The sequence below is a fragment of the Nelumbo nucifera genome, chromosome 4 (genome assembly GCF_055504915.1).
Source record: "Nelumbo nucifera cultivar China Antique chromosome 4, China Antique-T2T, whole genome shotgun sequence".
Lineage (NCBI taxonomy): Eukaryota > Viridiplantae > Streptophyta > Magnoliopsida > Proteales > Nelumbonaceae > Nelumbo > Nelumbo nucifera.
The window spans coordinates 42,146,433-42,173,594 of NC_142652.1; the positions used below are offsets into that span (position 1 = coordinate 42,146,433).

The window sequence follows — 27,162 nt, forward strand, 5'->3', positions numbered from 1 at the left end:
CAACACCCAATCCACCTACAATGCCCTGGTTTAGAGAAGTGACTTTATAAGCCATCAACCAAATAATATTGCCGTCACTACAATCTGCAGTCACAGGAAACAAGTCATAAGACGACACTGGAACTTCAATAGGTGCAACAATTGTTGTTACTTGGAAGTCTTCAACATTTACAGCAACCAGGTTCTTCTCTGGGTAAGGATTGAAACCTTCTTAAATTGGCAAAGCATATCCTAAATAAAGATGTGAAGTTTATTAGCAAATTGCAATCCATATGGGAGGCTCTATTGCGGTTCGACTGTGCATTTAAGTTACTGTTGAATAAGCTCGTTTTACCAAAAGGGTAAAATTACAACACATAAATCATCCAGGATAGTATATGTATGCTAATCTTAACCCTTTATGTTCAAGAACATAGATCATAGATTCATAGTGAAAGGTATAAATTCCTAAATGCCAGGTTGGCTCGATCATCCAAATATCTGCCAAAATGCCCTCAACAGAAGACGTCAGAAAGAAAAACTACATTAAACTTAAAAAAAAGAAATAAACAGATCAGTATATACATACGGTTGGATGACAGGGACACACCTTATTGTGCAATACAGACTTTTTCACACGAGTTTATCTGTTAAAAAAGTCAAAACATGCAAAGGTTGGTTGGCTTGTTTTGCTTCTCTAGAACATTTTTCCAATACCATCCTTTCTCGGAACAGACTCATGGATATCAAGTTGATGCCAATTGCCTACCATTGATGCCATCTGTTCAACCTTGTCGAATAGCCCAAGTAGCCCACCAGTGTGTACAAAGAGAACCTTTCTTCCTTCCCACTTTGTTGGATTCTCAACCATGTCCTTTAGCAAGCCATATGCAGCTTTTCCACTGAAATTAACAACCAAAGAAAGGAATATCCAATATAATTTTTTATGCCCAGAAAATATTCATCAGATGATAGCTGCACACACAAAGAACGTACAGCATGGTATTGACCTATTCTATTGCTGTTTTCCTTTCACTATTTTATGTTCCTGACAGGCGTACTTTGTCATTGAACCATGGGCTTTATTTAGCATTTTTAGTCTTTTTTGTGCTGCCACCCAATCATTGGTTTTCTTGTAAATTCTCTGATTAGTTATAGTGAACTGGAGTTGGTGTGTAGTGTGGTGACTAATTAGTGTGGTGGAGTGACAGACTAGTAGTAGAATTTGAGCTGAAACCTATGATAGTAAGTACCCTAGTAGTCATCAGTCGTTGGTATGTAGTGTGGTGAGTCTGGTGACTAATTAGTGAAGCGGAGTGACAGAATAGTGGTAGAATTCCTTTCCTTTTCCTTGTGCAGTCATGGGAAATAGCAGTGAATTCAAGTCTAGTGTGATGGTCCCTTCTGATTATCTGAATGTGCAGATGACATCTATCAAACTCAATGGTGAGAATTATGTGCCTTGGGCTAAATCTGTTGAGGTTTTTCCGAAAGCTAAGAAGAAAGTGAAGCAGTGAAGCATGTGAGGGAAGATAAACCCCCAACTGATTCTCAAGGATATGATGAGTGGGAGCAAGAAGATGCACAAATTATGACATGGCTATAGAATAGTATGGAACCCAAAATCAACATGAATTTCATGTTTTTAGATACAGCCAAGGAGGTTTGGGATCATGCAAAAAACTTTATTCTGGGCAAGACAACACTACTAGGATTTACCAACTATACCAAGAGTATTTCAATCTGCAATAAGGGAATCAAAGTCTTGAGGAATATTATGCTAGAATGAGAAATCTGTGAAATGAGTTGAATGTGTATCATCCTCTTACATCTGATGTGAAAATTCAGCAAAAACAGAGAGAGCAGTTGGATGTGACCATATTTTTAGTAGGGTTTAAGTCTGAATATGAACTGGTAAGAGCACAGATACTAGGTGGGTCTGCTCTTCCCTCTCTTGAGGAGGTATTTTCCAATCTCCGAAGGTTCTCAATTGGACCCACGAACTCCACTATACCAGATAGGTCTGCATTTGCAATAATGAGAGGGGGAGGCCGTGGAGTTAAAGGAGGAGCTCGGGAAGGTCAGCCTGGTTGTCGTCATGGTGGTTGTGTTGGAGGTCAAGACTTAAGGGGAGCCCATGGCAAAGGACGCAGTAATGGTCAAAGGAGGTGTACACATTGTGGTATGGATGGACATACTATCAACTTCTATTATGATCTACATGGCCCACCTTCGACTTAGGCAAATCATGCAATGGTAACTGGTGGTGGTTCGAGACAGGAATCTCAGCAAACTGATCAGATACCTTCTACTTCTATAGATGCCTACGAAAAGGAGATGATGAGTGTTCCACGTGATGAGTATGAGTGGTTCACTTAGGCTACGTCTCAGCAGAACACGGCTACCCTTGCACACTCAGGTATGGCTTGTCTAGTATCTAAACCTTCCCATTAGATTATCGATTCTGAAGCTTCCAATCATATGAATGGGACTCCAGGTGTATTTTCCTCCCTTTCTCAATCCTCCACATAACATTCTGTTACTCTTGCTAATGGTTCCACATCTTCCAAATGTGGGGTTGGTAATGTTGACATAGATTCTTTATCCCTATCATCAGTTTTGTATGTTCCCAAGTTTCCCTTTAACCTTATGTCTATTAGTAAATTGACCAAGTCAATTAATTGTCCTATCACTTTTTACCCTTCATCTTGTGTTTTTCAAGATCTCAAGACGGGAATGAATATTGGTGGAGGACATGAAGCTAGTGGACTATATTATCTTGATGGAGGTGTTTCGAGCCCTTCAGACATCTCTTTCTCCTTTTCAGTGGCATTGTAGACTTGATCATCCGTCCCTCAAAGCATTTAAGTTACTTGTTCCATTGTTGAGTCAGCTTTCTACTTTGGATTGTGAGTCGTGTCGGCTCAGGAAACATCATTGTATTCCCTTTAGTCTTAGGGTTGATAATCGTGTGTCAAGTCCTTTTTCTCTAATCCATTCAAACATTTGGGGCCCGAATAGAATAGTGTCATATAATTTGTTACAAGTACTTTGTAATTTTTGTTGATAATTATTCAAATATGGCATGGCTTTACCTTATGAAAGAAAATAGTGAATTGTTTTCTATATTCCAAAAATTTTATACTAAGACTCGCAATCAATTTAGTGTACACATTAAAATTCTTCATTCTAATAATGACCGCGAGTATTTTTACACGCCATTTCAAGAATATTTGGAACAACATGACATTATCCATCAAACCTCGTGTTCCTACACCACTCAGCAAAATGGGGTGGTTGAGAGAAAGAATTGTCATCTTTTGGAAACTGCTCGGTCCCTCTTACATCATATGAATGTTCCCAAACACTTTTGGAGCGATGTTGTACTTACATCTTGCTTCCTTATTAACCGTATGCCCATGTCCATCCTTGAAGGTCATTATTCTCCATTCTCGGTTTTGTTTCTTACTTTGTCTCCTTTTCCTCTTACTCCCAGGGTTTTTGGGTTTATGTGTTTTGTCCATAATCCCGAGCCTAGAATGGACAAGTTAGATGCTCAATCCACTAAGTGTATCTTCCTTGGCTATTCCAGGACTCAAAAAGGTTAGAAGTGTTATAACCCCAAGTCCCAACATTTTTTTTGTGTGTCCCGATGTTACGTTCTTTGAATCTATTCCTTTTTTCTCCAGGTCAGATGTTCCTTCTCTTCCAGTTCCTATTGAGGACCCCCATTCCTCTTGTTCCAGTTGTGACCAAGTCTCTGCCTCTAGTGCAACTTCCAATTGAATGACCACCCATCCGAGAAGTGTATACACATCGTCAAATACTGGCTCCTCCCCTAGCTTCATCTCTGTCGACAGATCCAACAGTTGTACCCATCCCAGCCCTACCCCCTGTTTCTAACCTCGATCTTCCTATTGCTTTGTGGAAAGGTAAATGTAGTTGCACTCTTCACCCATTTCTAATTATGTTTCTGTATCTCACCTTTCAGCTTCCCATCGCCAGTTTGTTTCTATGTTATCATTTGTCTTTATTCCCAAGGATGTCCAAGAAGCTCTTACTTCTCTAGGATGGCACCAAGCAATGGATGAAAAACTCCACTCTTCCGCCTGGTAAGCATGTTGTAGGTTATAAGTGGGTGTACACTGTTAAGTATTTACCTGATGGGAGTGTTGAGTGGTTGAAAGCTCAGTTGGTTGCCAAAGGTTATTCACAATTGTATGGTATCAATTACATAGACACTGTCTCCCCTATTGCCAAGATTGGCTCCGTTCGTGTTCTGACCTCCCTTGCTGCTATGTATGATTGGCCCTTGTTTCAGCTTGACATCAAGAATGCTTTTTTACACAGTGATCTCGTTGAGGAAGTGTACATGGAGCATCCATTAGAGTTTGTTGCTCAGGGGGAGGGTGGTAAGGTATGTAGACTTAAGAATGCTATTTATGGGCTTAAACAATCTCCCCGTGCATGGTTTGGAAGATTCAATAAAGTGAAGAAATTTGGCATGAAACAGTGTCAGGTTGACCATTCCATATTCAGCTATGAGTCCAGTGCTGAGAAGATTTTATTGGTGGTATATGTAGATGATATTGTTATCACTGGCAGTGATAGACCAGGGCTTGATAGGTTGAAGACTTATTTGCATGATCACTTCCAGACAAAGGATCTTGACAAATTAAAATACTTCTTAAGGATAGAAGTAGCGAGGTCCAAGCATAGTATTAATTTGTGCCAGAGGAAATATGTTCTTGATCTACTAGAGGAGATAGGATTGGTAAGTGCCAGACCAGCCGAAACACCACGGAACCAAATGTCAAGTTGAATAGTGATGCAGGTGAGGAGTTTGAATATCTTGGAAGATATAGAAAGTTGGTAGGTAAGTTGAATTACCTAACCATCACTCGGTTTGATATTCAGTTGCATTTAGTGTAGTGAGTCGGTTTACGTAGAATCCTCGAATTCCACATTGGGAGACGGTTCTAAGAATTGTACAGTACTTAAAGGGAGCTCCAGGTTGTAGTCTGTTATATAAGAGTGGAGGAAGTCTTGAGATAGAGGGATACATGGATGCTGACTAGGCCAGTGCCATATCTGACAGAAGGTTCATTACATAATATTTGCACTTTTCTTGGTGGCAATCTAGTCACATGGAAGAGTAAGAAGCAGGCAGTGGCAGCAAGAAGCAGTGCAAAGGCTGAATATAGAGCCATGGCACACACAACATATGAACTAGTGTGGTTGAAGCATCTCCCAAAGGAAATGGGGTACTCGATTAATACTCCTATGAAGCTATATTGTGATAATCAAGTTGCAATTCGTATCTCTAATCCAATGTTTCATGAAAGAACAAAGCATATAGAAGTTGATTGCCACTTTGTACGAGAGAAGGTGCTTAATGGAGTGACAAGTACAACATATGTGAACACAGGAAATCAATGGGCAGATTTGTTTACCAAAGGGTTGAGTCAGGAAAGAGTGGACTACATATTAACAAACTGTGACTATATGACATATTCTCACCAGCTTGAGGGGAAGTGTTAGAGTCGGGTGTAGAGGGGTAGTATAGGCAATTTACATTAAGCTATATTTGGATGTAATTACAAGTAGGTCTTAAGTTATCTAATATGGCTCTCACTTAAGTGAGGGCACAAGAGTAATTCTGATATGTTTTTTAGAAAGTTATAAATAAAACCTGGCCGACTAGAGAGTGATGTTTTCACTAGTTCGACTGGACCTGTTTTCTCTTCTCTTCTTCTCTTCTCTCTACTGTTTATACAGGTTTCTCTTCTCATTATTTTGAAATATAAGAACACTATATACCTGAATTCTATCAAGTCTCATCCACCCTAATTTCATCACAGCTCAAGTCACGCAAAACATTACTCAATGTTTACAATTTTCCAATAAATGTTATACTTCTATCCTCAATGATCATCAGTGTTGTTGATTTTCTTCCACACCTTTTTTTCAGTTTTGGTAGCTCTTCACCTGTTGATTTAACTGATTTGTGGATATTCATATTACAGCCAATCTACTTATTGTTTGATTATTTTTTATAGGGACTCATTTGTTCATCAAGGGGAAGATGAAACAGAGTTCTTTTCAATATGATAAGAGTAGAACACAATGAGATATGTTCGCAGATCTCACAATAGGGTACTATCACAGATTGTGCCAAGCTTTCAATCATTACCAAATGATAATAGATTGAATTTACAGGAAGTGGAACCCAACGGTTTAAATTGCATATGAGCTGTAAGTTTGATAGAGTGCTCTACCCTTTTCAACCACCCAAAGACAACCCAGTAGCACCAAAATTAATGACAGAACAAAATATACAAGAAATCAGCTAAACCAGATTAGGGTAGTGTCTGACCTGTAGACTGGGTCAAGAACAACCCCTGTTGCAGAGGCAACTTCTTTAACAAATTTAAGCTCCTCAGTGGTGTTCATGGCATAGCCCAAACCCTTGGCCTGCAAAAGATAAAGGGAATTCATGTTTTGAGTATGAAAAAGTAACACTAAGATGCCAAGCCTAACTGCTGGATGAGTATTGCAATCATCCTTCCAGAAAATGCATTAGGCACTGAAACCCATTGAGTTTTTTCTCCAATAAGCTGACCTACCTATAGTAAAAGATAATGACACTAAAGCTGGATTGAAAACTTTTCACCTTTTATGAGAAATATAATTAGGAGCATAAAAAGAATACATGCCAAAGCTAAGTGAAAAATATTTGAACTTGCACAATCAAAAAAATAAAAAGGAAAATTAATAATACGGTATAACTATAAAAGGCACAAGCATGGATCTTAGCATGCAGGAGATAGTGAGAAACATAATCATCTATCTTTAGAAGACCTTTAATGGGAAGGGTGAGATTGGAGGGGCTAGAGTGGCCGAGATTATCGGAAGAACACAAGGCATGGTTGGAGAAGGAATTTGATTTGGAAGAAATAAAGGAGGCAGTTTTCTCAATGGGTAGAGCCAAAGCACCTGGGCCAGATGGTTTCACCATGGCATTCTATCAAGATTGTAGGGACATTTTGAAAGATGATTTATTGAGGGTCTTCAATGAATTTTTTAGAAGAGGGATAATAAATCCTGGATTGAACTCTACCTTTATTGCTTTGGTCCCATTAGCCTGGTTAATAGTTTGTACAAAATCATTGCTAAGGTGTTGAATTGAAGGATAAGATTTGTGCTTCCTTCTATCATCTCTCCAAATCAAGGAGCTTTTGTCAAAGACAGACAAATTATCAATCAGATTTTAATAGCGAATGAGAGTGTTGAAGATTACAAAAGGAATAGAAAGAAGGGTATAGTCTGTAAACTTGATTTGGAGAAGGCCTATGGAGAAAATGGATTAGGGGATGTTTGAAGACTTGTCACTATTCAATCCTAGTGAATCGAATTGTAGTTGATCACTTTTTAGCGCTGAGAGGGATTAGGCAGGGTGACCCTCTTTCCCCCTTTCTTTTTACCTTAGTAGCTGATGTCCTAGGGAGACTAATCAAAAAAGCAGATTCTAGGGGGTTGGTAAGAGGATGGAGAGTGGGAAAGGGACAGTGTGAATATCACACACTTGAAGTTTGCTGATGACGCAATTTGATTCTGTGGAGGTGATCTTAGATGGGTGAGAAATATGAAATTAGCAGTTTAACTTTTGAGCGAATGTCAAACCTAGAAATCAATTTTGAAAAGAGTTGTGTGGTTGGAGTGAATATGGATGAAAGGAAAATGTCAAACTATGCAACTATCTTGGGTTGTGAAATATCGAATTGGCCCATGAGTTACTTGGGCCTCCCATTGGGAAACAATCCGAGAAATGTAAACTTCTAGAACCCAGTGGTGGATAGAGTAACAAAGAGATTAGCTTCATGGAAGAGGAATTACCTATCCTTGGGTGGGAGGATAACCTTGGCAATTTACATGTTTACTTCTTATCGATGTTCAAAATTCCAATTGGGGTTTCCAAAAGCCTAGAAAAAACAATTAGGAACTTTTTGTCGGGGCCCGGGGAGGAAAGAAAAGATCACATGATTAACTGGGAAATTGTAACCAAAAGTAGAAATCTAGAGGTCTAGGAATTGGTAATATTCAAAAAAGAAATGTGGCTTTTGTTAGGGAAGTGATTGTGGAGATTACCAAAGGTTGTGAGCCAAGGTGATTGTTAGTAGACATGGGTTGATGGTTGAAAGTTGGGATGCAGGACTGGGAGTATTGACTCCAGCTACTAGTGCCTCTTTGTGGAAATCTATACATGCCATCATTCCTTCCTCTTATCCGGTATAATCCAATGTTTTAGAAGGCGTGGGAGGCATACACCTGGAGGCACTCCCAAAACGCCCTGAGGCGTATGCCAGAGGCACTGACACCTCTGGGGCATACGCCTCTTGCACCTCTTGCGCTTTTTTCATGAGGCATACGCCTCTTGTGCCTCATAAACATCTGATATGAAAATACAGAAAAAAAAAAGAGAAAAGGAAAAAAGGAAAGGAAAGAGAAGAAAAAAAAAAGAGAAAAGGAAAGAAAAGAAAAGGAAAGGGAAGGGAAGAAAAGACAAGGGGAAAGAAAATGGTTTGCCCCCTGCCCCTTCGCTTCGACAAGACCCCCCCTTTGAACTACTATTATGCATCTTTATTCTTCTTAATATAAAAGATTTTTATTAAAAATAAAGAAAAAATGAGATCCCCCCTTCCTCTTCATCCTCCTCCTAACCCCCCTCCTCTTAAGGAGGCTTACACCTCCTTGTGTTCGGGAGGCTTACACCTCTTGCGTTCTGAATTACGCCTCACGCCTCTAGGTAGTGGAACGCCTCGCGTCACGACTCCGCGTCTATAATCTTTGCTCTGGGAACTTGGTAAAATTTTGGGAACATTTTTGGGTGGGGATTTACGATTGAAAGATCGTTTCCCCTCTCTCTTTGCCTTCTTTGATTACAAAAGTGAACCACTTTCCACTTTCCTCTCATCCCTCGTTGAGGATCTTGAACTTATGTGGGCCTTGGGTTTTAGAAGGGGAACCAGGGGCTCAGATCTAAACAGTCTTTTGTCACTTCTTCATTTATTACAAGGCATTTGCTTGGACCTTTCAAATTTTGATTCGGGTATTTGGACTCCCTCCCCTTCTAGGCTTTTTTCTTGTGCCTCCTTCAAAGTTTTAACTCGAGATTCTAATAATGTTGAGCAAACATTTCCAGTTAAGGAAGTCTAGGGTAAATCGATTCCTCCTTGGATTGGGGCTTTCTATTGGGAAGCTTTTTTGGGAAGGATTAACATTGGTGATCTCCTTCAAAGAAAGAAGCATTTTTTGTGCTTATCTCCTAATTGGTGTGTTCTTTGTAAAGCTGATGGTGAGTCCTGCTATCACTTATTATTTTCTTGTTCCTTTGTGTCTTCTATTTGGGAATGGTTTTTTTCTTTGTAGGTTGCAGATGTGCTCCCCCACCGGATGTTCAAGGTCTCTTTGGCTCTGCTGTTGGCAGTTGGACAAAGAAGAGGGAAAAGGTGTTATGGAGAAGTACAAAGGCAGCAGTCTATTGGACAGTTTGGGAAGAAAGAATAACAGAATTTTTAACAACAAGGAAAGGACTAAAGGGGCACTAATTGAACTAATCACCACAAGGGTGCAGCAATGGGTAAAATCTTTGAAGCTATTTGAACACAACAGCTTTGCTGAATAATTGGAAGGAAGTGGCTTGGTCAGCTCCCAACAAGAATGTTCTTCATCCATTATGGACTGTTCCAACTCCTAGGTTCATAAAGCTAAACTTTGATGGCAGCAGCGAAGGAAACCCCAGCCCTTCAGGCATTCTAGGGGTCTTTAGGAATGAGGTGGGTAAAATTATTGCTATGTTCTCAGGTCCAATTGGGGAAGGAGACTCTCTCCAAGCTGAAGTTCTAGTTGTTCTAGAAGATGTCAAAAAGGCGAAGGAGCTCAACATAAGGAGGTTAATTATTGAGGGAGACTCAAAACTAGTAATAGATTGGTTGCAAAAAGAGGAAAGCAGAATTTTTAGTTACCTAAATGAGAAGAGAATCTTTAAATTGTGGACCCGAGACATGACAGTGAGGTTTCAATGGGTAAAGAGGTGTGCTAATTCGTTTGCAGATGCACTAGCCAAACAAGGGGTGGGAAGAAATCAATTGTTCTGGGCTTACATGTAATTTTTATTTTTAACTTTGGGGGAGTTAAAAGATTTTATCTCCCCTGCCGTGTACCTATCCTTTTCTCATTAATGAATTGATTCTGTTACTGATCAAAAAAAAAGAAACAGTGTAGCCATAGTTAATTGCTTACATCCTGAATGCTGACTATATTGCGTGAGCTAACACCTGCTTGGAGTCCATCAAGTAGGCCTTGAACGTAATCATAGAAGTAATCAGGACTATCACAAACAGAGAATGCATGAACCTGCATGTTCAAGAACTTAGAAGAAAAACCTCAAATTAAATGAGCTAATGAACACAAATAAGAAGAAAACATACTTTTGCCTTCAAATCACTCAGCCATGATCCCAAGGATAGGCCAGCAATGGTCCCTCCACTACAAATTTGTGAAGAAAAAAATAAGCACTGAAGAGTCAAGGACAGTATTATATTCTGCACCCACCATAATCTTTATAAAATTACAAACCAATTGTGATTCTACTTATTTCGGTTTCAAGGACTGCCAAGAAAAGATGCTGCAAATGACTTGGCTAGGTAAATTTAAAATTATTATAGATTTCATACCAAGTCATCAAGAAGTAGCAAGATTCTATGAATTAAATAGGGAAGAGACATATACAAACTAGAGCCATCTCAACAAATGAATGAAATTCAACAACATTTCACATCTAAAGGCCTCAAAGATAAAAATGCTAGTCCCGCTGCATACCATCATCTATGTGAAGTGTATTACCATAGTCCCTGTTGCATGCTAACATTCTTTATTTCTTCAATATCCTAACAGGTTGGTGAATCTCCCTTTTCTCTTAATCAGCTGATTCTTTCCTCTGGACTCTAGACTTGGTGTCACCCTAGGGACTTCTTGCTTCTCAATCACTTGGGTGAGATTTTAGATTGATTCTAGAGGGGGGTTTTTTGATAAGTTCAACAGTCCTGAAACTTACCTTTTTTGGACCACTTACACTAAGTATCAGTTTGTTGGAGTTTGGTTTGATATATTTCGGAGGATTTTGATTTCAATATAGGGTGGAACACCTCTTTGACTTCTTGGACTTGGTTTCTCTGCTAATTTTCTCTATATCATTATTTCGAATTTGTTGTCAAGGTTTTCTTTTGAGAAATCCTTCTTGTTTGGGTGTTGTGGTATTCACTTTAGTATTTGGACTGTTTCTTGATCAAGTTGAGTGGTTTATCACCTCAAGAAATCATGATCATTGCTGTCACTCTGTTCTCTCAACTGTATCTCTTATTCAGAATGCCTGAAAAGGTTGATATTATTCCAATGAAATTTGATGGAACCAACTACAGCAAGTGGAAATTTCATTTTGATTTCTTTGTTGAAGGAAAAGACCTAGAAGGTTATTTGAATGGGACAATTACTAAACCTTATGAAACAGATGCCAAGGCCTTTTTGCAATGGAAGCTAGACAATGTTAAAATAGTTTCCTAGATTCTAAGTTCAATTGAACCTCACGTTGTTGTACCCATGAGAAGAATGCAAACAGCCTATGAGATGTATACCTACTTGAAGAAGGTTTACCATTAATCTATCAAGACAAATAACTAGTTGAGTCTAATTTTTGCTAAAAAGATACAGGAATACTATGCAGGCTTTCTTGACTTGTGAGCAAAGTATGAACTGGTTCATATTGATCCCTCGGACTCCTCAGAGTGCATTAAATATCTTCAGAAGCACTTTGAGAAGACAAAGGTGAACCAATTCGGCTAAGGAAAGAGATACCATTCCAGATTTGGATTTTGTGATGGGAGAGTTGCCAAGGGAAGAGACTAGACTTATGATTATTACAAACATAGATGGAAAGTTGATTGATTCTAGGGATGATACAATTTTTATTGCACAAGGGAGTAAAAATTCTACTACCAAGGATTTTTCCGAAACCCACTATTATGAGTGTAAAGGGTTGGGACACATTGCTTCTCATTGCAAGAAAAAGAATGTCTAGACTTATTAAAAACAACATGGTCATCCAAGTGTACCATGAAAAAGAATCAGCCACAAGCATATTAGGTGACTGAGGCATAGACTGATGCCTTTGCTCCCAAAGTTGAATCTTCTGCTTTTATGGATGAGGAAAAGATACAACAATTGGTATCCTCTACTATCTCATTTTTATTTTCTGTTATTGACTTATTTGGTGAGATCTCTAGTTACTGCTCTTCTCCCTCTCATGTTTGGATAATTGATTTTAAGGCTACCAATCATATGACCGGAGCCTACCCTGAACCTATAAGTAAATGTTTTGAGACTCACCATATACACATTGTTACTGTAAATGGTAAGAAACGAAAAAGAATTGGGAGTAATGATTTATGCCTCAAGTTTTCACCCTTGACTTCCTTGTCCCTTACCAAGACTTTCTTTGTTCCCAATCTTACTACTAACCTTGTTTCAATTGGTCAACTTGTTGATGAAGGTCACATTCTAACTTTTTCTTTTGATGTTAGTTTAATTCAAGACTGGTGCATTGGGAAAGTGAAAGGGAAGAGGCATAGGTTGGGCCGCTTGTTTGCACTGGAGTTTGAGAAATCTCCAACGGTAGAATCATCTGCTTATTTTTGTTATTCATTTAGTCCTATTTTGGGTCAAAGAAATAATGTATGGATTTATTGTATAAATGTTTGGGTCACCCCAACTCTAAAAAACTCAAGTTTTTGTTTGATTCTAGCTTTATTAGACATAAAATTCCTTCTTTATAAACTTTTGATACATCTTGTGTTACTTGTTTAAGTAAAAATCGTACTTTGCCCTTTTCTCACACAGTTGAACATGCTACCTCTCCTTTTGAAATTATACATAGCGATATATAGACTTTATCAGTTGTTTCACAATTGGGATACAAGTGTTTTATATTGTTCATTGATGATTGTACCAGGTTCACTTCCTCAGACACAAGTCAGAAGTTTTTCCAACTTTTCAGTTGGTTAATGCTATGGTCCGAGTATAATTTCAATCTAGTGTGTAAGAAAACCCTATTCGATTCTAGGTTAAAGTAGAGAAGAAGAAAAGAAAGAAGAAGAAGAAGAAGAAGAAGAAGAGAAGAGAAGAGAAGAAGAGTTCGGCCAGATTAGGAAGAAGAAAAATCAGTCCTCCCTAGCCGACCCACTTGTATTTATTTCAAATAATAGAGTTACAAGAAAGACCATATTGTCCCTCATGAAAGATGGAACACATAACTTAAACTTAAATAAAATAGACCTTCCACTCTCAAACAGATAAACCAAAATGACCAAAATACCCCTGATTCGTGTATTCTAACACTCCCCCTCAAGCTGGAGAGTATATGTCATATAGTCCCATCTTGTCACAAAAATAATCTACTCTGCCCCGAGACAATCCCTTTGTAAAGAGATCTGCCCACTGATTTCCTGAGCTCACATGAGATGTGGTTATCACTCCACTTATCACTTTCTCTCTTACAAAGTGACAATCAACCTCATTATGCTTAGTTCTCTCATGGAAGACTGGGTTGGAAGAGATGTGAACAGCAACTTGGTTATCACAGTATAGTTTCATGGGTTTATCAACTGAGAACCCCATCTCTTGTAGCAAGTTCTTCAACCATACTAGTTCACATGTGGTATGAGCCATAGCCCTGTACTCAGCTTCTGCGCTACTCCTTGCCAACACTATTTGTTTCTTGCTCTTCCAAGTTACAAGGTTGCCTCCAAGGAAGGTACAATACCCTGTAGTTGATCTCCTGTCTGATATAGAACCAGCCCAATCAGCATCTATGTACCCTACTATCTCAAGGGTCCCTCCACTCCAGTATAGCAAACCACGACCTGGAGCACCCTTCAGGTACCTAACGATCCTTAGAACTGCTTCCCAATGAGGAATCCGAGGATGTTGCATAAACTGACTCACCATACTCACAGCAAATGATATATCTAGTCGGGTAATGGTCAGGTAGTTCAACTTTCCCACCAACCTCCTGTATCTTCCAGGATCATCAAACTCTTCACCTGCATCAACACTCAACTTGGCATTGAGTTCCATAGGAGTCTCTGCTGGTTTAGCACTTAACAACCATGTTTCTTCAAGTAGGTCAAGAACACATTTTCTCTTACATAAGTTAATTCCATGTTTTGACCTTGCAACCTCTATTCCCAGGAAGTACTTCAGCTTACCCAAATATTTCGTATTGAAGTGGTCCTGTAGGAATTTCTTCAACCTGTCGATTCTGTTACTGTCACTCCCAGTTATGACAATATCATCCACATACACCACTAGCAAGATTTTCCCATCTTTTGAGTCATGGCTGAACACAGAATGGTCTACCTAACACTGTTTCATCCCGAAGTCTTTCACCACTTCACTGAACCTACCAAACCAAGCACGTAGAGATTGTTTCAGTCCATAAATTGCCTTTTTGAGTCTACAAACCTTACCATCCTCCCCCTGAGCAACAAACCCTGGTGGTTGCTCCATATATACTTCCTCAATGAGATCACCATGTAGAAAAGCATTTTTTATGTCAAGTTGTACAAGAGGCCAATCATACATAGTAGCTAATGAAATCAACACCCAAACTGAACCAATCTTAGCCATAGGAGAAAATGTCTCCATATAGTCCACACCATACAACTGAGAATAGCCCTTGGCCACTAACCTGGCCTTCAATCGCTCCACACTACCATCTGGAAGATACTTCACTCTATAGACCCACTTACACCCAACAGCATGCTTACCAGGAGGAAGAGCAGTGAGTTCCCATGTGTGATTGTGTTATAGAGCAAAGAGTTCCTCTTCCATGGCTTGCCGCCACCCTGGGGAGGTAAGGGCTTCCTGGACAGTCTTGGGAATGGAAATAGATGATAGCAATGATATAAAGTTGCGATGAGAAGCAGACAGGTGAGCAGCTGAAACATAGTGTGAAATAGGATGAGAAGTACAAGTGCGTTTACCTTTCCAAAGGGCAATAGGAAGATCAAGATCTGAGGGAGAAGAAGCAATGGCAGGATCTGTTGACAAGGGCTGAATTGGAGGAGGGGTCGGTGCTCTTCTGTGGGTATACACTTGTGTGATTGGTGGCCTCTCAGTAGTAACTGGCATAGGAGGTGAATCTGCAGTAGGAATGGGAGCCACGGGAAGGGGATCTACAACAGGGACTGGAAGAGGAACCACAGAGGAAGGAGAAGAAACCACAGCATCTGAGAAAAAGGGAACTGATTCAAAGAAGGTGACATCAGAGCACACAAATGACTTATGGAATTTAGGGTTATAGCACTTATACCCTTTCTGAGTCCTCGAGTAGCCAAGAAAGATACACTTAGTAGCTCGTGCATCTAACTTGTCCAAACCAGGCCCTAAGTGTTGAACAAAACAAACACATCCGAAGACTCTTGGGGTGCGAGGAAATGGAGACAATGTGGGAAACAACACCGAGAAGGGGGATTGACTTCCAATGATGGACATGGGCATCCGATTGATTAGAAAACAAGATGTGAGGACGGCATCACTCCAAAAATGCTTTGGGACATTCATATTGAACATCAAGGACTGAGCAGTTTCAATGAGATGTCGATTTTTCCGTTCAGCTACACCGTTTTGTTGTGGGGTGTAGGCACAAGAAATTTGATGAATTATCCCATGGTACTCTAAGTATTGCTGAAATGATGTTGAGGTGTACTCTTTGGCATTATCGGAGCGAAGAATTTTAATATGAACACCAAATTGGGTGCGTATTTCAGCATAAAATTTTTGAAAGATAGAAAACAACTCACTGCGATCTTTCATAAGATAAATCCATGTCATCCTTGAAATGTCATCAACAAAAATTACAAAATACTTATAGCCATTGTATGACATCACTTTGATTGGACCCCAAACATCAGAATGAACTAAAGAAAAAGGACTCGAGACACGACTTCAACTCTTGGACTAAAAGAAACTCTATGATGTTTCCCAAGCTGACATGACTCACAATCCAAAGATGAAAGATGACTCAAGGAAGGAACCAACAACTTTAGAGCCTTGAGAGAATGATGACCAAGTCTGCAGTGCCATTGAAGAGGAGTAAGAGACGACTGAAAAGCTACTGAAGGGCCACCACCATCAAGGTAATACAATCCACCTGCCTCATGCCCTCTACCAATCTTCATCCCCGTCTTGAGATCCTGAAACACACGAGAAGAGGGATAAAAGGTTATGGAACAGTTAAGAGATTTGGTTAATCTAATAACAGACATAAGGTTAAAGGGGAACTTGGGAACATATAAAACAAATGATAAAGACAAGGAGGAGAAATCAACATCACCAACACCACAGATGGGAGATGTAGAACCATTAGCAAGTGTAACTATTTGAGATGTGGAGGGCCGAGAAAGAGAAGAAAATACATTAGGAGTCCCAGACATATGGCTCGAGGCTCCGGAGTCAATGATCCAGTGTGGAGGCTTGAAAGCTAAACAAGTCATACCTGAATGGGCAAGGGTAGCGGTGTTCTGCTGAGATGTCTGAAGGAACTGCTCATATACTGCACGGGGTACACTCACCATCTCCTTGCTAGAAGCATCAATAGATGTGGAGAGGATCGGGTCAGTTTGCTGACTTTCAGTAGTTGTACCACTTCCTTTAGTCATAGCATGGTTAGCCCAAGTGTTGGGTGGACCATGTAAATCATAGCAGAAGTTAACCGTGTGCCCCTCTAAACCACAATGTGTACACTTCCTAGGGGCATTACTTCTTCCTTTACCACGACCTCCCCCTGAGTCCCGACCTCCACACCGGCCACCAGCACGGTTAAACATGGGACCACCACGGTTACCTGGAGGTCCACTACCACCACCACCACCTCTATTTCCACGGCCACCCCCTTTAGTCACCACGAAACCAGATCTGTCCGAGAGAGAGGAATGCTCTACAAACTCAATAGATGTCCTCTTAAGACAGGCAAAAACTTCTTCAAGTGAGGGAAGAGCAAACCCCCCCCCTCAGTATTTGTGCCCGAACGGGCTCATACTCAGCCTTCAAACCCACCACAGTAATTGGAGGCATACTCACCTCCAAAACCACAAAACGACGACTCCTTTCTGGCCCCTTGTCGAGCTTCCACTCAGGCTAGCAGAAATTTGAAGAAGGCTGAAAAAGTTGGCGGTGAACCCAGGAAGAAGACAGCAACAAGGAAGAATGAAAGGAGAACAAGGTTTTACTGCTTTGATACCATGTAAGAAAACCCTATTTGATTCTAGGTTAAAGTAGAGAAGAAGAAGAAGAAGAAGAAGAAGAAGAAGAAGAAGAGAAGAGAAGAAGAGTTCGGCCAGATTAGGAAGAAGAAAAATCAGTCCTCCCTAGCTGACCCACTTGTATTTATTTCAAATAATAGAGTTACAAGAAAGACCATATTGTCCCTCATGAAAGATGGGACACAACTTAACTTAAATAAAATAGACCTTTCACTCTCAAACAGATAAACCAAAATGACCAAAATACCCCTGATTCGTGTATTCTAACATAGTGTACCGATCCTCTGCTTGAACTCAAGGGGAAAATACTATGATGGAGATTTTCTATCCTATTCAAAGAATCATGGAATACAAGTTCAACGAAGCTGTCTAGATACTCCTCAGCAAATGGTGTAGAAAAACGTAAGAATGGACATATTCTCAATGTTGTGATAACTTTTCTACAAGAATCACATGCTCCACCTTCCTTTTCGATAAAGACAACTAGTATAGTTGTGTTTCTAATCAACCATGTCCCTTCTTCTATTCTTGCTAACATGTCTCCTTATCAGAAATTGTTTAGTTGTCCTCTATGTTTTGTGCATCTTCCTTCTCATGAACGTTTTAACCTTTTAGCTTAATTTGTTATGTGCGCCTTTGTAGGGTATAATCCTAACCACAAGATTTCTTTGTTACAATCCTTCTGGTTGTTGTATTTGTATTTCTCAAAATATTGTTTTTCTTAGTATATTTTTTTCTTCTCTGGAGTAGCCAAACCGTCCACACCATCTATTTCTATTTTATATGACTTTGATTCACAAGATGTTCCGTCTTCAGTTACTATAAAGGATTTTCTCATCTTCTCTCACAAGAAAGTTTGTGGTCTAGCACCTGCGCCTACGACCCCCTTTCCTCCCTGTCCAAATCATCAATTTGTTTCAAATACTCCTGTTGTCATTACCCTTATAAGTGATACTCCTATTTCAGAGACCCCTATTGCTTCCTCCACTCCTTTGAACCATTCTACTCGTATTTCTTGACCACTTGACTACTATGTTTTCCTTCAAACCATAACTCCTTTGTTGTCTTATCTTCCACAAATATTCTCACTCTTACCAATAGGCCATTAGCCGTCCTCAGTCGAGAGATGACATGGACACTAAGTTTCAAGCTTTGCATGAGAACGACACTTAGGATCTCGTTCCAGTCCCCTCAGATGCCTCTATTATTAGGAGTAGATGGGTTTATTCTATCAAGTTGAAGTCCGATGGTTCACTAGATTGGTATAAAGCTCATCTCTGGCCACTAATGACATAGCCTTTAGAATTCAATGTCACTAGCACCATGGCCCATCCCTTGCCCATCACACTAATACCCACGAGTCACCCCTACCTCCACTTATAGAGTATCCTAGAGTACATTTAACTGAAACCCCTCCAAAGAGATAACACAATGTGGAAAGAGAAACCAAAACCAACTAGGCCAGAATACACTTGAGGATATTCTGCCTTCCTTTTTTTTCAGTTTTCACAGAAAAAAAAAATCATTGAATGGTGATAAACCCTGCATATAAAGCAGATCAATTAGACATAACGGCTACAAATGATAGTTCATACAAAAGGAGCTTAATAAATAATTATTAGTGAACAGAATCAAACTGAATTTTTATAGTAGCTCTAGTGGAAACCCTGGACCATCCAGAAAAGGTGGAGTTTTCAGAAACCATTAAGGCAGAATTGTGGCTTTATGCTCAAGGTCACTTGGTCATGGAGATTCTCTGAGGACAGATATATTAGCATTAAGACAAGGGTTGAGAATTTCAGAACAGCTACACCTCAGAGAATTTGATGTAGAAGGTGATTCTAAATTAGTTGTAATCACAGAGTAGCTATTACAAGAAGTGTGGCACCTAGCAAAAGAATTGGGAGTCAGATTCAGATGGGCTAAAAGAATAGAAAATGGCTTGGCTCATGCACTCACTAAGCAAGGGACCAACAGGGCTAAGCTGTTTTGGGCCTTCTTTTTAAATTAACTACATTGTAGGGTTGTAATGCGCACTGTAACAGTGTAACTACACTTATATGCTATTTAATAGAATATAAAGTTTCCAATAAAAAATAATTATTATTATTATAAGTAAGATTTAGAGAACAAATTAGAAGAGAAGAGCAAGACCTGCCACATGCTACAACAATGTCATCAAATCCAATTATTCCAGGTCCCCGTTGAATTTGTTGTTGAATCTCTCTAACTGCTTCAATGTAACCCCTGTAATTTTTAGGAAAAAAAAATAAGAAAAGAAGGTGGACAGGAGGGCAACTATTAGGCCATCTTCATATTGCAGACATACCATAGCTTAAATAACATTATTATCTGGAACAATAACAAAACAAGGGTGCTCAACAAAAACCAAATAACCAAACCGAACCAAGGAAACTGAACCAAGAAATCCAGTTAAGCTAACTGATCAATTTGGTTTCAGTTCAGTGTTTTTCAAAAGTTGGTGGTACCAATTCAGTTTTGGTTAAGGTAAAAGAAAACTGGAATATATAAAATACATAAATATAAATATATTATATTTATAATAAATTTATTCATACTAATTATAAATATAAATATATTTATAATAATTATATACTATATATTAGTAGTAATTATATTATATATTTACAAATTTATTTATAATATATTGTAAATATAAAAACTGAGAAACCAAAGAACCAAACTGGTCAAAAACAGAACCGATCAACGGGTTAACTGCTTGGTTTTGGTTCAGTTCTGGTTCACAGTTCTTCAAATACAGTGGTACAGATTCAGTTTCAAAAGGAAATAATTTAACTACCAAGTGCATCATTCTGTCACTTCAACAACACCAGCACATTTCTTACAAAGAAAAAGGAAATAAAAGGTGAAGGGAGGGTTTTTTTGGCAAGAGAAGGGATCATATTTCATTAAAATGAAATGATTCAAACAAACAGAGAAACCTGAAAGCAAATAACTTCATAGCTACAGAAACATACAGATCACACATTATGACAATGAGAAACCTATATCAAACAATGCAGAAATGAATAATGCTCAAGCCACAGAAAGTTCAAAAAATACTTTTAAAAACACAAATAAAGACAGATTAAAACATCACCAATCTCTATCTCACCAAGTTCCTAGAGAGTTTGATCCACCAACAGGAATGACATATGGCCTTCTCCCTTCACTTAATAACCTTTCCTTTAGTAAGTTAGTGAGAACCTGAATACAAATGTGGAATTGTTGATTTTCTAGTTGTAAAATTACAGTGTCGAGAAGGGAAACAATCCAGTAATATCAGGAATTGAAAATTGCAAGAGTAAATTAAACTATATACAATTTAAGCGGGGATATCTTTTTCCTTTTTTATCTTTAACAAGATCAAAGAGTGGATTACAAATATAATAAAATTGTGGCAAAAAAGGGCAACTCTCCCTATCCACACAGAGGGAAAAGGAAACAAAATCGTAATCTTCATCGACCAAGCATTTCAACACATGAACTCTACTGCCATTAATGTAGCCCCTAGCTAAACCATCTACCATCAAGTACCTGACCTTAGATTAAGCCTGAATTAGGTGTCCTCTATGGAAGCTAGGGCTTTACTGTTTGGTCTATGTGAGAAAGTGGTCCAGTGTCCAACAACAACATGAGACCCCCCCCCTTCCACCACCTCAAACTAGGGGTGCAAGCCGGGTTAGGTCAGGGTTGAAAGTCAACCTCTCTAAAAGCAAAATGATGGCAGTTGGTGAGATTAGTAATATTCATGAACTGGCTGATATATTGGGATGCAAAGTTGGTAGCCTTCCTTCAAGGTATCTGGGTCTGCCACTTGGCACAAAATGCACTTCAAAGGTCATCTGGGAACCAATACTAGAGAGGGTGGATAAGAAGTTGGCAGCTTGGAAAAGCCAAGTACTTTCAAAAGGGGGCAAAGTGACACTTATCAAAAGTGTTTTGGCAAGTCTTCCCGTATATTTCATGTCAATGTACCCTATCCTGACAAAAGTAGCAGAAAAGAATATAAGAGATGTTTTATGGCTAGGGTAGAAAGATTCATCAAACAACCACTTGGTAAACTGGGAACAAGTTTGTAAGCCTCTATCACAGGGGGACTTGGAATAAGAAGTTAAAAATTTCAATGCTGCTCTATTGGGTAGATGCTGTTGGAGGTTTTCAGACAAGCCCAAAGTGTTTAGAGTAAGGTCATAGCAGAAAAGTGTGGGGTTAGAACTTAGAAGTAATGGTTGGGACGCAGAACCTTCCATTTTGCCATATGGATGTGGGGTGTGGAGGGAAATTTCCAAAGTCTTCACATGGTCCTGTAAAGGTTCGAGTTATAAGTTGGAAATTCGTAGAAGGTTAAGGTTCTGGGTTGATCCCTGGTGTGGTGACAAACACTAAAAGACTTGTTTCCGGCCCTTTTTAGATTGGAAGAAAATAAAGACACCATGGTGGCTGAGTCCTTTGTGGTGGATGGCAATAGTTTCTTCTAGTGTTCCTTCAGAAGGAATTTCAGTGATACAGAATTTGAAATGGTTTCGTATCTGCTGATCTTGCTCCAGAATCAACATCCAAATCTGGAATCCCAATAAGAGTTTGCAGCTGGAACCAATCAGGTGAATTCACTGTCAAGTCCTATATGGGCCCAGTGGATGAACCCCAGGAGTATTTTCATAGCAAAGCAAATTGGGGGTTTGCAGCTCCATCAAAGTAAAGTTTTTTGTATGGGTAACATCCTTGGAAAAGTGCCTCACTAAAGACATGCTTTCTGTGAATGATTCGATTAACACTAGTTCAGTCCTAGGTCTGAGATAAAAGGAAAGAAGAGAGGAGAAGAAGAAAGGTTTCGGTCTGAGAAGAGGAAAAGTCAATCTCTCTCAGCCGACCCACCTTATATTTATACTCTTTGTATTAGATTACAAAAGACAAATATGTCCCTCATTAAGTATGGGAGACACAACTTAAACCCAGACGAAATAAACAACTCAACCTTAATTAAGTAGACAAATGACTAAACTACCCTTGTACTATTGATTCTAACACTCCCCCTCAAGCTGGAGAGTATATATCATATAGTCCCACCTTGTTACATATGTAATCCACTCCTCCCCGACTCAACCCTTTTGTAAACAAATCTGTCCACCGGTTTCTTGAACTCACATGAGTTGTATTTATCACTCCACTTATCACCTTTTCTATTACAAAGTGGAAGTCCGCTTCAATATGCTTTGTTCTCTCGTGAAAGACTGCATTAGAAGAAATGTGGACTGCAGCTTGGTTATCACAATACAACCTCATGTGTTAGTCAACTGAGAATCCCATCTCCTACAGCCACACTAGTTCACAGGTAGTATGAGCCATGGCCCTATGTTTTCAGCTTCAACACTGCTTTTTGCTACCACAATTTGCTTCTTGCTCTTCCAAGTAAGCAAATTGCCACCAAGAAAGGTATAATACCTTGTAGTGGATCTCTTGCCAAATCCAGATCCAGCCCAATCAGCATCTGTGTACCCCTTTATCTCAAGAGTTCCTCCACTCTTGTATAACAGTCCACAACTTGGAGCTCCCTTCAAGTACCTAACAATTCTTAGAACAGCCTCCCAATGTGGAACTCGAGGATGTTGCATAAACTAACTCACCATACTTACTACAAATGATATATCTAACCAAGTTATAGTCAGGTAGTTTAATTTACCCACCAACCTCCTGTACCTTCTAGGATCATGAAACTCTTCACCTGCATCAATACTCAACTTGACATTTGGTTCCATGGGTGTTTCAGCTGGTTTGGCACCCAACAACCTTGTTTCTTCAAGTAAATCAAGGACATACTTTCTTTGGCACAAGTTAATACCATGCCTTGACCTTGCATGGAAGTGATAATATAAAATCTTCCCAACTTCCAATTCATATAAAAAGTTCTTCAACCTGTCAATCCCATTGTTGTCACTACTAGTTATGACAATATCATCCACATACACCACTAACAAAATCTTCCCAACTTCCAATTCATAATTGAACACAGAATGGTCTACTTGCCATTATTTTATGCCAAAGCCCCTCACTACTTCACTGAATTTGCCAAACCATGCACATGGAGATTGTTTCAACCAATAAATCACCTTCTTAAGTCTGCAAACTTTACCATTCTCCCCCTGAGCAACAAACTCTAGTGGTTGCTCCATATATACCTCCTCAACAAGATCACCATGTAAGAAAGCATTTTTTATGTCAAGCTGAAAGAGGGGCCAATCATACGTTGCTGCTAAAAAATCAACACCCGAACTGAACCAATCTTAGCCATAAGAGAAAATGTCTCCATATACTCAACACCAAATAACTAAGAATAGCCTTTAGCCACTAACTTGGCTTTCAATCTTTCCACACTGTCATCTGGAAGATATCTTACTGTGTATATCCACTTACATCCAACAACATGCTTACTAGGAAGGAGAGGGGTAAGCTCCCACATGTGATTGTGTGCTAGTGTAGACAATTCCTCTTCCATTGCTTGCCCCCACCCTAGAGAGGTAATGGCTTCTTGGGCATTCTTAGGAATGGAAACAGATGATAACAAAGATATAAACTGTCAATGGGAAGCAGAAAAGTGAGCAACAGAAACATAATGGGAAATAAGATGAGATGTACAACTATGTTTAACTTTCTACAATGCAATAGGAGGATCAAGGTCAAAAAGATGAGGTACAACTATAGGATCTATCGGCAATGGCTGAACTGGAGGAGGGGCCGGTGCTCTTCTGTGAGTATACACTTGTGTGATTGATGGCCTTTCAGTATTAACTTGCACTAGAGAAGACAACGACTAAGACACAATAAGAACCATAGGAAGGGGGTCTTCAACTGGAATGAGGAGAGGAAACATAGGAGCAAGAAGAAGAACATCAAAACTAGAAAAGAATGGAACAAATTCAAAGAAAATGAGATCAAAACACACAAAATACCAATGAGAGCTAGGGTTGTAACACTTATACCCTTTTTGGGTTTTGGAGTAGCCAAGAAAGATGCATTTTGTAGCATGTGCATCTAACATATCCAACCCAGGCTCTAAATTCTAAACAAAACAAACAAATCCAAAGACTCTAGGAGTAAGAGGGAATGGAGAAAAAGTAGGGAACAAAACTGAGAAAGGAGACTGACTTCCAAGGATAGACATGCTCATCTAATTGGTGAGAAAACATGATGTAAGGATAACATCACCCCAAAAATGCTTTGGAACATTCATATCAAGCATAATAGACCGAGTAGTTTCAAGTAAGTGTCGATTCTTCCATTCAGCCACGTCATTCTGTTGTGGGGTATAAGAACAAGAAAGTTTGGTGAATTACCCCATGGTGCTCTAAGTATTGCTGAAATGGTGTAGAGGTGTACTCTTTTGCACTGTCCAAGCAAAGAATTTCAATATGAACACCAAATTGGGTACGAATTTCAGCATGAAACTTTTGAAAAATAGAGAACAATTTACTTTTGTCTTTCATAAGATAAAGCCATGCCATCCTTCGAATAATCATCAACAAAAATTACAAAGTACTTGTAGCCATTGTACAACACTACTTTATTTGGACCCCAAACATCTGAATGAAATAAAGAAAAAGGACTCAAAACACAACTATCAACTTTAGGATTAAAAGAGACTTTATGGTATTTCCCAAGCTAACACGACTCATAATCCACCTGCCTCATGCCATTAGAGAGGAGTAAGAGATGATTGAAGAGCTGCTTTCGAACCACCACTATCGAGGTAATACAATCCACCTGCCTCATGCCCTCCACCAATCTTCATCCTCGTCTTGAGATCTTGAAACACACAAGAAGAGGGATAAAATGTTATAGAACAATTAAGCGACTTGGTTAATCTACTAATAGACATAAGGTTAAACGGAAACTTGGGTACATATAAGACGGAGGATAAAGATAAAGAAGTAAGGTGAAGTCAACATCACCCACACCACAAATGGGAGAAGTAGAACTATTAGCAAGGGTAACTGTTTGGGATGTAGAAGAGTGACAAAGTGAAGAAAGCACACCTAGAGTCCCAGTCATATGATCAGATGCTTCAGAGTCAATAATCCAGTTTGAGGGTTTGAATGCCAAGCAAGCCATACCTGAATGTGCAAGAGTGGTAGTGTTCTACTGAAAGGATGTCTAAAGAAACTTATCATACTCCTCATGTGGGACACTCACCATTTCCTTCCCAAAAGCACCTATAGATGTGGAGGATGTCTGATCAGCCTGCTAAATCTCACTATACGACCACCACTAGTCACAGCATGATTGGCCCAAGTGTTGTGTGGACCATGTAAGTCATAACAGAAGGTAACAGCATGCCCCTCTAATCCACAGTATGTGCACCTCCTAGTACTAATACTTGTCCTCTACTACGACCTCCCCCTAAATCTCGACCTCCACTACGACCACCAATACGATTGAACATACGACCACCTTTGGTCCTTGGAAATCCACAACCTCCCCCTCTCGTCACCTTTGGTCCTTGGAAATCCACAACCTCCCCCTCTCGTCACCTTTGGTCCTTGGAAATCCATACCTGTCTCCAAGAGAGAGGAAGGCTTCGTAGGTTCAATAGGAATCCTCCAAAGTCGAGCAAACACCTCCTCAAGAGAGGGGAGAGCAGATCCACCTAATATTTGTGCTCGAACAGGTTCACATTCAGATTTTAAACCCACTAAAAACCTTGTTGCATCAAGTTGTTCTCGTTGTTGCTACTGAATTTTGACATCCGAAGTCAAAGGGCGATACATGTTAAGCTCATTACAAAGGTTTCTCATGCTTGCATAATACTCTTCTAAACTTTGATTTCCCTGCTTCAAGTTAAAGTACTCCTAATAAAATTGGTACACTCTAGTAGTGTTATCTTGGCCAAAATAAAGTTTCATAGCATGGTCCCAGATCTCCCTACTTGTATCCAAGAACATAAAATTCACACCAATTTTAAGCTCCATGCTATTCCACAACCAAGTCATAACCTGTGCTTCCTCCTATTCCCACTCACTAAACCCTAGAGAGTCAGAAGAGGATTTCTCCTCCCTCACATGTTTCACCTTCTTGGCTCTCAAGAACAATTCCACTAATTTAGCCCATGGCACATAGTTCTCACCATTTAATTTGATAGAGGTCATTTGAGCATTCAGGTAATCAGGGGAAATCATAACACCAGTCTTATTATCACTACCCTCTCCAATTGTTGCCATTATAACAAAAAAATAAAAAAAATCCAACTACAAGAGACAAAAGTCACCCTTCATTATTCATCACTACACCACACACCACACAATAAAGCATTGTTATTACAACACTACTGCTGCCATAGGTTCAGCACCAGAAAACCCTACTGTTACCACACATATTCAGACATAAACAGAGAGAAAAACAGTCCATATACGTACCTATCAATCAACACTGCCACATGGATGAAATCCATTCCAAAAGAGAGAGAACACACTACACTATCAGCCAACTAGAGAGTTATGTTCACACCTGTCCACAACCAACCCTCTTCGAGTCATCGATTAAAGGGTTTCTAACAAACCACCACTACAGCAACTGGAGGCATAGTTACCTCCAAGAAGGAAAGACGACCACTCCTTTTTGGTCCCTTATCGATCCTCCAATTCATTTGGGAGTTATTTCAAAAAGAAGTTCTGATATGGCGATCCCAAGAGGAAGGAAGAAGAGAAAAAAAACTGAGTTCTAGACTGATTTTCTAGTGCTCTGATACCATGTTAATGATTCAATTAACACTAGTTCAGTCCTAGGTCTG

The 27,162-nt window shown here is 39.4% G+C and overlaps 1 protein-coding gene across 2 annotated transcripts in view; it reads right to left on the reverse strand.

Annotated features, from left to right (window-relative positions):
• Positions 1-397: 397 nt before the first annotated feature.
• Positions 398-27,162, reverse strand: part of D-CDES (D-cysteine desulfhydrase) — a 31,605-nt gene continuing 4,840 nt past the window's right edge. Inside the window, exons 5-11 of one of the 2 annotated variants that reach the window (XR_737542.3) lie at positions 20,494-20,585; positions 19,512-19,604; positions 10,470-10,527; positions 10,282-10,395; positions 6,356-6,453; positions 590-881; positions 398-480 (exon numbers count right to left, since the gene is read on the reverse strand). Coding sequence is in view for 1 of the 2 variants with exons in the window: in XM_010277931.3 (XP_010276233.1) it covers positions 677-881; positions 6,356-6,453; positions 10,282-10,395; positions 10,470-10,527; positions 19,512-19,604; positions 20,494-20,585 (660 nt within the window). In the remaining variant the exon portion in view is untranslated. Of the gene's footprint in view, positions 882-6,355; positions 6,454-10,281; positions 10,396-10,469; positions 10,528-19,511; positions 19,605-20,493; positions 20,586-27,162 lie in introns of both variants that reach the window. The other variant, XM_010277931.3, reaches the window with a different exon arrangement.